Source organism: Trichechus manatus, unplaced genomic scaffold, assembly GCF_000243295.1.
Source record: "Trichechus manatus latirostris isolate Lorelei unplaced genomic scaffold, TriManLat1.0 scaffold00072, whole genome shotgun sequence".
In the NCBI taxonomy this organism is placed as follows: domain Eukaryota; kingdom Metazoa; phylum Chordata; class Mammalia; order Sirenia; family Trichechidae; genus Trichechus; species Trichechus manatus.
The window spans coordinates 1,065,383-1,075,489 of record NW_004444008.1 but is presented as its reverse complement, the minus strand read 5'-3'; the positions used below and the strand labels follow the sequence as shown (position 1 = coordinate 1,075,489).

Below are 10,107 nucleotides of genomic sequence, written 5' to 3'. Positions count from 1 at the left end.
AGGCAGGGCAGGGAGGCAGGGCCCAGCAGGCAGGGCAAGGAGGCGGTGCAGGGAGGCAAGGCCCAGCAGGCAGGACAGGGAGGCAGCTTGTTGTCTTACTGTTTCTCTACAACCACTGCTTGGTCCTGAGAAGACACACTCATACCGAGAGCGTGCTCACAGCAGCCTGACCCCCACTGGCCCCGAGCTCCCGCCCTCCCACATGGGGCTCAGAGTGCAGAGGGCAGGTTCGGATCCCCTTCGTCGGGCTGCGCACCTGGCCCAGGTGTGTATACCTGCATTGCTGACACCGTGGATGCCGACGTGGCCTGGGCCGCCTGGATGCCCTCAGAAAGGTGTGACTTCAAGAAAGCGTTTCCCCACATGGCTTGGCGTCATCACGCTTACTGTTAGGCTGTGAAGGTACCTTGTAAACGGAGGAAGTGGAGAGCAGCGCGTGGTGGGAAGGCGTGCCTCGTGGGCCTGCCCGGTCCCGTGTCTCCACGGGGGAGGCCCACATGGGTGCTGCCACCTATCAGCGGCTCCAGCCGTCGCCTCGCTTGGCTCATAGCAAATACACAAGCTGAAGGCTCTGAAAGGCCAGAGCCTCTGCTCACGCTCTTGAGTCAGGGCGTCCTTCCTTCTGCTATGTGCCACGTCCCCATTCTAAGTGTGGCCAGGTCTGAGGGGACAGGACAGACAGACCGTCCGCTAGGAGCTGTGTTCACGGACATCCTTGCAGTGTGGGGCGCTGCCCTTGTGGCTGCGTTGAAGCTGCGCCGTGAGGTGCTGGAGTGTTATGTGGTGACGCCGCCTTCCTGCAACCCTGGCCTGCCACCCTGGGCGTGAGACGCTGTGTGCGCGGCGAGTATCTCCCGTGGCAGCTCTGACGCGCCTGAGCTAAAGCGTGGGCTGAGATTCTTCGCTTGGTTTTTTAAAACGTGGAGAACTTTTAAACACACAGGAACTTTCCGGAGCAAGGCCCAATCTCTGTACCCCCACTGACTGAGAAGACACGTCATGACAGAGACCAGCCCGGGCGAGACAAAGGCCTTGGGTGGATGTTCAAGGGCTTTTGACTATACTGACCACAGGGCCACTGGCTGTGTCTCAACTGTGCGCATGCCTGCGGGTGATGCAGCATCCATCTGGACATGCCGCCCACGACGTCTCCCTTTCCACCCTTGACCAAAACACAGACTTTGGTCCTTGGTCATGCGGCCAGCCGACACTTGGGGGTGAGGCCCCAGGACAGCGCAGGAAGTGCCCAGGGCACGGCCAGAGCCTCATGGCCGTGTGGTCCCATGTCCCCACTGTCCTCAGATGATGGTCAGGTGTGAAGTCGTGGCTGAAGACCAAGGGCATCTCCAGCAGCCTCCTCCCAGGGATGGGGGATGCATCCAAGGACCAGGGGGCGAAGGACGGGGCCCTTTGGGTGGAGAAGTGTGTTTATAAGAAACAAGTCTCGGTCAAAATCAAGCAAGTTGTTTACGACTCCTCGGGTATAAAAATGCCTGCAGACTGTACTGTCAAAGCCAGCAGCCCTGGGGGTGTCTTACGCCTTCACTGAGGGCGGGGCTGCTTGCGGGTTAAAGTGCCTTGTCCTGCGCAGCATCTGGACATCACAGTAAGTGCCCCTCCCCGCCCCACACCCCTGAGCTGCTCCTGGCTGGGGAACTACCACCTGCCCTGGCCCCGCGCCTGCGGCCATACCTGAGCTCCCCAAAGCCCCACAGGGCCGGCTCCTCCCCCCGTCTTTGCTCAGCCACCTCCCCCTGTGCTCCCCACTGAGGATACCCCTTCCCCCAGCACCCCGCATTCACTGCTCCACACCCCCCTCCACACCCCTGATGCCAGGTGGGGCCCAGCCCCCAAATGGAAGGCGCCGCAGGAGGGCCTGTGGCAGGCCCAGTGCAGACAGCCACCAGGAGTCCGTCGTTGGGTATGTCTGTCTCCTGCCCCAGGACGCACTGGCCACCGACAGTGTCGCTCAGGGCAGACGAGGCGCAGCCTGTGGCCACCTGTGATACCAGGAGGGCAGGAGGACCTGCCCAGCGCCCAGCACCCGGCTCCCAGCCTGCAGGAAGAGGCAGAGGCTCTGGCCTGTGCACGCAGCTGGGGAGATAGCAGCCTCTTGTGGGGTTTCCTTCATCCAGCAGGTCAGAGGCGAGAGCTGTAGTGAGGACGAGGGCTTGGACTGGGAGCTGCCCTAGCCTCGAGGGCCTGCCGGGCGGGGTCAGAGTCTCCAGAAAGTTCTGTGAGTGGGTGTGGGTGTGTCCCTGAGGATAGGCGTCCTGGCTGGTAGTGAACGATGGGGGGACACGGCCAGGGTGGACCATCAGCCAGGCCGAGCTGGGCAGAGGGAACAAGCCTGAGCAAAGTGTGAGGTCGAAAGGGGTGGAAGGCGCAGTGCATTCCCGAAACTGAGGCCATGCCCGAGCCTGCTGTGTGAGCAGGCGCAAAGGTGTGGACAGGCCAGGATGGGGCCTGGACGGGTGTGGACAGGGAGTGGATGGGGGTGGATGGGGTGGACGGGCCTGGATGGGTGTGGACGGGGTACACCGGTGTGGACAGGGAGTGGATGGGCATGGACAGGCCTGGATGGGATGGCTGAGTGTGGACGGTGGTGGATGGGGCGTGGACGAGACACGGATGGGGCATGGACAGGGGGTGGGGCCGACCTAGATAGGCGTGGACAGGGTGGTGGGCGGGTGTGGACAAGGCGTGGATGGGATGTGGACAGGCATGGATGGGGCCTGGACGGTGGTAGGCAGAACTGGATGAGCGTGGATGGACGGGTGGGTGGGCATGGATGGGCGTGGACGGGGGTGGGCAGGCATGGACAAGGTGTGGATGGGATGTGGACAGGTGTGGATGGGATGTGGACAGGCGTGGATGGGTGTGGACGAAGCATGGATGGGGCATGGACAGGCATGGATGGGGCGTGGACGGGGGTGGGCACACCTAAATGGGCATGGATGCGGGAGTGGGCAGGTGTGGACAAGGCTTGGATGGGATGTGGACAGGCGTGGATGAGGCATGGACGAGGCATGGATGGGGCCTGGACGGGGTGGACAGAACTGGATGGGCGTGGATGGGGGGTGGTCAGGCATGGATGGGCATGGACGGGGGTGGGCAGGCATGGACGAGGTGTGGATGGGATGTGGACAGGCGTGGATGGGCATGGACGGGCGGTGGGCAGGCATGGACGAGGTGTGGATGAGATGTGGACAGGCGTGGATGGGCATGGACGGGGGGTGGTCAGGCATGGATGGGCATGGACGGGGGTGGGCAGGCATGGACGAGGTGTGGATGAGATGTGGACAGGCGTGGATGGGATATGGACAGACGTGGGCCCGAGGGCTGGACGTTCTGCTCCAGCTGATGGTCCAGCCTTAAAGAAGCTTCCGTGCCGCCTTGAGAGTCGTTCCTGCCTTGACATAAGTTCTGAATCAGAATCTTCTTCAGGCCAGCTGCGTCCTTATCTCAGCCCTCCCTTTCCATCTCGTCCTTTATGTCAATTACAAACTCACCTGGTTCCCCAGATTGAGCCGTGCCCTGTGGAGTGTCTGGGTACCCTCTGCTCTGTGATTGGTGACCCACAGCCATAACCCCTCCCCCCGTGTGTTCCAGTCCCTGAACTCAGCGATGAAGAACCTCTGTCAGATCCTGACGGCCGACCCCGAGGGTGGGCCCGCACGCATCCCCTTCAAGACCTTCTCCTATGTATACCGCTACCTGGCTGGCCTGGATGCAGACTTGCCCCGTGCGGACACAGAGTCCTACCTTGACACCTTGAAGGAAAATATGTGAGTACGCCTCCTGGGGTCTTCGGGCAGCCACCCCCCTGCCGCCCCTTGTCCCTGAGCCGCTCAGGCAGGGGGGCATGCCCTCCTCACGCCTGCACACCTGCACTGTGTGTGCACCTGCACACCTGAACAGCTGCACACGTTCACTGGATGCACACCCACACACTTGTACACCCACACAACTGCAACCCTCACACCTGCACTGTGTGCACACCCAGGCACACACCTGCACGCCTCCACTGTACGCACACCTGCACACCCCCAACACCCTCACACCTGCACTGCGTGCACACCCAGGCACACAGCTGCACGCCTCCACTGTGTGCACACCTGTACACCTGCCATCTGAGGCATCTGGGCAGCGGCACCTACCTCAACAGGCTGCTTTCTCCTGGGACCCTGAGGTCCAGGGCAGGCGGCATGGGAATGTCTCAGACTGCGGCAGGGTGTAGCCCCCAGCTGTCCTGGGAGAACGTGCTGTCCTGGCCCCCTGCACTGAGGTCCCTGGGCTTTGCAAGCTGCTCACCGAGAGGCCAGCCCAGGCCAGGCAGTGGCTGCAGGCCTGGCTGGGGAAAGAGCCAGGGTCTTGCCTGGCTCTGGAGCAGGTCAGGCTGGGGACCCTGGAGGAGCTGAGAGCCCCTCGGGCCGACTTGGGGTGGTGTGGGAGGACCCAGCCTGCCGGGCCTGGAGGCATCGGAGGGTGGGAGCAGCCCCTTCCTGGGCATGGGGTGGCGTGTGTGCTGATGTTGGCTCTATAGCCCTTGGATGGACCCCAGCTAAAGATGATTCCAGTGCATGAGGAGAGTGAGAAAGCGCATCCCGTGCAGATGGGGGACAGGACGGCCTCCAGCCTGGACACCTCTGACCACAGCAGCCTCGGCCGCTGGGGGAGACTTGCTGTCTATGGCCAAGGATGGGTCCGTCCTGCCACTGACTGTGATCTGTGCCCTCATGCCCCTGTGGACGTGCAAGCTGAGTGGCCCGTTTGTGTTAGGATTGTGAACATCATCACCATGTGGCCTTACTGCTCACTGCCTGTAAGGAACGCAGATGTCCACAGACGCAAAAGCTCGGGTGTGGTCAGTGCTGGTCTCCTGGGCTTACGGCAGCCCGCGAGTTTCCCCAGACCGCCTTCTCAAATGGAAGGAGAATTTCATTGACTAAAATTTTTCATTAGAGAAAAATCCATACATGCAGTACTGATCTTTTCACCTGGAGCCCAATGTCCATTTCTGTACAAGGAACTAGGGATGCCTTATTCCGGGAGGTGGGAGTTACTGGTGAGAGACCACAGGGATGCCTAGTCGAGGCCGAGCTTGTACAGTCTCCTGCTTTCACGAGCGTTCTGTTGTGTGTGCCACGAGGAACCATTAACAAGCGTCTTTTCTGTTTCCGATCCAGAGAGTCTAGAAAGAACGGCATGATAGGACTTGCAGATTTCTTCCTTGCCAAGAGGAAAATTTAAAAAAGCCAAAAGAACACTTAGAAGACATAGGCCATAAATGCAGAGAAGAACACGTTTTAAAGTTGAAATAGTGTCTTCAAACCCCCAGCACCAAATACAGCTTGTCATGAGCCACATGGGTGTGCAGTGTGCATTTTTACCCCTGCGGGACATTCGTCTGGCAAAGGCTTCCTGGGGGCACGTTTAATTCCAGCCCCTCACGTTATATCCTGTGCGCACCTTACCCGCAGACCCGTCATGGCAGTGAAGTCTGCTTCATAGTCGGGCTGGCGAGTAGGCGGGGGATGGGCTCTTCTTTGTCTTCATCCAAACGATGACCAGCAGGGACCCATGCTCCGGGGTCCACACCAATTCCTGCGCGAGCGTCTACGTGCTGACGCTGGACAGCGGCAGTGGACGGGCGGCTGGGGGCTGTGGCACACACCAGACAGGCTGGCCAGCACCCGTCCACTTGGGTGGGGACAGGAAGATCCTGGATTGGCTTCCCCTGTCTTCAGACAACAGTGTGTCTTAGATGACTTGTGGAGAACTTGGCAGTGGGTTGGTGTGTTCCCTACAGACTGGCCTCCGTGCTGACAAAGGCTGCCGGCACTTGAAGCGTTGTGGGGAAATAGTCACTGTTACCTTGTGCTGAGATGCGTGATGTGTATTTGTTGTCCAGACACCAGGCCACCTTACGTGACATGATCACTCGTCTGGACTTTTCCTCGCCTTTCCAGAGACCGGGCAGTATACCTAGATGGTTGGTAAAAGTAGAAGCAACTTCTCAGAACCGGAATTTTTTAAAAAAGCTTTTGCAATTGCTAAAATGCCTAAACCTTCCCAAAACTTTCCTTTCCCAAAGAATCTAAAATGTGTTTTCCTACCTGCGAAGCCTCAGCACTCGGGACTGGGAGGAGAAGAGGTGTACGTCCTGTGCGGCACAGATGCACGCCCTGCGGAGCCGGGATGCTAGCCAGGCAGGAAGGGGCCACAGCAAAGACGCACAGAAGGACACAGCGTGCAGGCCGCTCTCTAGTTCCTACAGACCCGAAGAGACAGAAGCCCAGCCAGCTCGGAGTGTCTGCGTCCGCAGAGCCCACCAGAATGTCTGCCTTAAGCAGACCCAGGACTCCTGAGTCGGCCAGGGTGACGTGCCTCCAGGCACCGCCCACCCACAGGGGCCTCGCAGACCTCTGACAACTCCAGTGGACTGTGCCACCCACCTCAGCGAGCCAGCGGAGGGGGCTCCAGGGCTCCGAGGCAGGCGGGGCTGGGCTCGCGGGAACCAGGTGTTCTTCCCACGCCTGAGAGCAAACCAGAGGCAGAGGAAGCAGTGGTTAGAGCAGCTAATGGTGAATGCAAAACAGTTGGCTTTTTAAAAGAATTTCTGCAAATTTAATGTTTAAATGCAAATGTTTAAAAGCATTTAAACATATACCTTAGGATTAGTGTGTATTGAGACTTTACCTGTTTTATGTTTTTGAGAAGAAAAACTCAATGGGGTAGAAAAGCTTCCCGTCGAGTTGTCTCATTCTTTGATCACACCCAAGACTTTTCATGACCAAGGCACCATGACCACCTATAGCCACCTTCCCCAACTCAGTGTGGAGGGGAGAGGATTCTGCCAAGTTTAACCTGGTATCTAATGTCAAACCATTCATCCATCCATCCACCTACCCACCAGTCCATCCATCCATCCACTCAACCATCCATTCATTCACTTACCACCCATCCAACTACTCATCCGTCCACTCATCTGTCCATCTACTCAACCATCCATCCATCCACCCATCTACTCATCCATCCATCCATCCATCCACTCATCCATCCATCTATCCACTCATCTATCCATCCACTCATCTATCCACCCATCCATCCATACACTCATCCACCCACCCATCCATCCATCCACTCATACATCCATTCATCCATCCATCTATCCATCTATCCATCCATCCACCCATCCATCCATCTACTCATCCATCCCTCCATCCACCCATCCATCCACCCATCCACCCACCCATCCATCCATCCATCCATCCATCCATCATTCATCCATCCATCCATCATCCATCCATCCATCCATCCATCCATCCACCCATCCATCCATCCATCCATCTACCCATCCAACCAACTACTCATCCACCCATTCATCCACTCATGCATGCATCCACTCATCCATATATCCACTCATCCACCCACCCATCCATCCACCAATCCATCCATCCATTCATCCACTCATCCATTCATCCATCCATCCACTTATCCACCCATCCATCTACCCACTCATCCATTCATCCCTCCATTCATCCATCCATCTACTATCCATCCATTCGTCCACTCATCCATCTATCCACTCATCCATTCATTCGTCCACCCACCCATCTATGCACTTGTCCACCCATCCATCCATTCATCCACTCATCCATCCATCCACCCGTCCATCCATCCACTCATACACCCATCCACCCACCCATTCATTCATCCATCCATCCACTTATCCACCCATCCATCCATCCACTCATCCATTTATCCATACATCCATCGACCCATCCACCCCATCCATCCATCCGTCCATCCATTTGTCCATTGTAGTGCGATAGTAATAGTGTAGGACCTTGTCTAACTCCAGGGAGAATGAGAATAAGCATCAGCATTAGCCCAAAGCTGATTCCTACGAGGTGGAGGTCAAACATACCTCTACTCTCCAAACTTTTTAGCAATTCTGACACCAGCTGTCCTCCACAAGGCACTCCCTACTTCTCTGCTTCATTCCATAATTTGTTGCAATGGCCACACAGAACTCACAGATCATACAGTTATATGGTTTATTAGGGAAGTAACATGGGATCAGGATTAACTTGGAAATAACAGGAGCAGGATCCATGTCAGGAAGCACACAGGAAGGTCTGGAAGGCTCCCCCAAAGTGAAGAGTACATCCCTCCCTTATTTAGTGTAGGACAGCTCTCTCTGTCTCTCTCTGTCTCTCTGTCTCTCTCTCTTGGCCAGCCATGCAAGCCTCCTCTCAGACCCCTTAGGACAGGCCTCCTTTTGACCCCTGCCCTGCTCGGTCAAGTGTTACAGTTCTTTTAGCTCTGCTGATAAGTGGCCCAATTCTCTTAGGTGGATTTTATGCACCCTATTTGCATAATAACTGACTAATCCCCTCACTGGACTAAACTGGCCCATCCCCTCGCAAGTGGCTCCATCTATTTGCATAACTGACATTTTCTGCCAGCAGGGACTGGCTTCTTCCTGGGGCAAAAGTAACAAAATTCTTCCTAGGACTAGGGCAACTGTAACAAGGGTAATTGTAACAACTCTTCTGGGCTCTGGGGGCAAAAATCTCCCAAGCTGTTTTCTTTTTCTCTGTGTTTCACAGAAACAAGGCAAGGGGCCACATGAAAAAAATCATTTCACCACATCCATTCACCCATCCAATCATTCATCCACCAGCCAGCGCTTTGTCCAGCCAGCTACCCACCCATCGATACATTCATTCAAACAGTGTTTATGGAATAGCAACTCTGTCAAGCACGGCAGCTCCCAGATGGGGTGGGTGAAGGAGACTTGATCAGCGATGCCTGCCTACCGGCTGGTGAAAACTAGAGGTAAGAAAGATGGATGTGCACATACAGTTCAAGATGACGGGGCGCAAGTGTCAGGAGCAGCAGGAAATCACGGCACTTGTTCTGAACTCAGAGCAGTGTGACGTTGCAGGAGGGGGATAAGGAAGCCGAGAGGAGTCTGGGAAGGTGCAGCCTGGGCCAGGGATGTGGCCGAGGACCAGCCCAGCTTGGAGCTGCGCTGGTTTTAAAGTCTGTCTGTAGGGTCGCTCTGAGTTAGAACCGACTCGACGGCAACAGGTTTGGCTTGGTTTTATAGTGTCTTTGACCACCCCCTCCCAAAGCTGGAGCTGACCCCCTCCTGTTGCACCTGGGCTGGACTTAGGGACCGAGAGGACTCGCCGTCCTCACTGCCTTAATGGGGAGGGGCGCCCTCCCCCCCCCCCAGGCTCTTTAGTGGATAAAGGATGCTTTTGCTGATCTGGCTTCTTGTCTGCTGATTTTTAAAACTTAAAGGAGCTAGTGCACATTTTTGAAAGGAAATACAGAAGGAAGAGCTTGTCTGTGTCCAGAACATCCATCGACCTCATTTCATGCCTTCCCCTGAACTTTTCAACTGCTCTGAATTTCATCCTTAAACTGAACCCTGCGTCTCAGGTACAGCTCTGCACAGAGACTCTGCAGCTCCTGGGGGCAGGCGGGTCACACATTGTCCCAGCAGGAGCTAGAGAGGGCTATCAACAGCCCCCACGGGTGGTCTGGGGGGCCTGGGGGCAGTTTGGATCTGACCCTGGGATTTGGGGTGCACATGTCAGAGCTGGGGCTACTCTCAAGAGCCAGGATGGCTCGGAGCAGAGAGGAGAAGGTGGCAGGAGGAGACACCTCCTTGAGCAGCACTGGGGTCCCCCCTCCCAGAGGCTAGGGGCACAGGGAGGGAGAGAGCAGGGGGCGGCTCCCCAGCACACTTCCCCAGAGTGGCCCCCGCCACAAGTATGCTCCCACCACGGTGTGAGGTCTAACATCCACATCACAGGGGCTGTGGGCCAGCTGATGCCCATCAGAGAAATGCAAGGATGCACGTCCTAGAGCCCCAGAGCTGACGGGGGCACCTTGTCCCTGTCCCCGTGGCCCAGCCTGCAGGGGGCACCTTGTTGCTGTCCCTGTGACCTAGCCTGCAGGGGGCACCTTGTCCCTGTCCCTGTGACCTAGCCTGCAGGGGGCAGCTTGTCCCCATCCCTGTGACCCAGCCTTGCCCCAGAGGTGTCCACCAGGCTGTCTCTATCCCCCTGGCTGCCTTTCCGACCC

General features: G+C 57.0%; 1 protein-coding gene across 1 annotated transcript in view; it reads left to right on the top strand.

The window, feature by feature from the left end:
• ROPN1L (rhophilin associated tail protein 1 like) overlaps positions 1-5,253 on the top strand; it is a 14,269-nt gene extending 9,016 nt beyond the window's left edge. The window contains exons 4-5 of the mRNA XM_004380297.2: positions 3,613-3,788; positions 5,190-5,253. Of these exons, the coding sequence (XP_004380354.2) occupies positions 3,613-3,788; positions 5,190-5,253 (240 nt within the window). The remainder of the gene's footprint in view (positions 1-3,612; positions 3,789-5,189) is intronic.
• Positions 5,254-10,107: the final 4,854 nt, after the last annotated feature.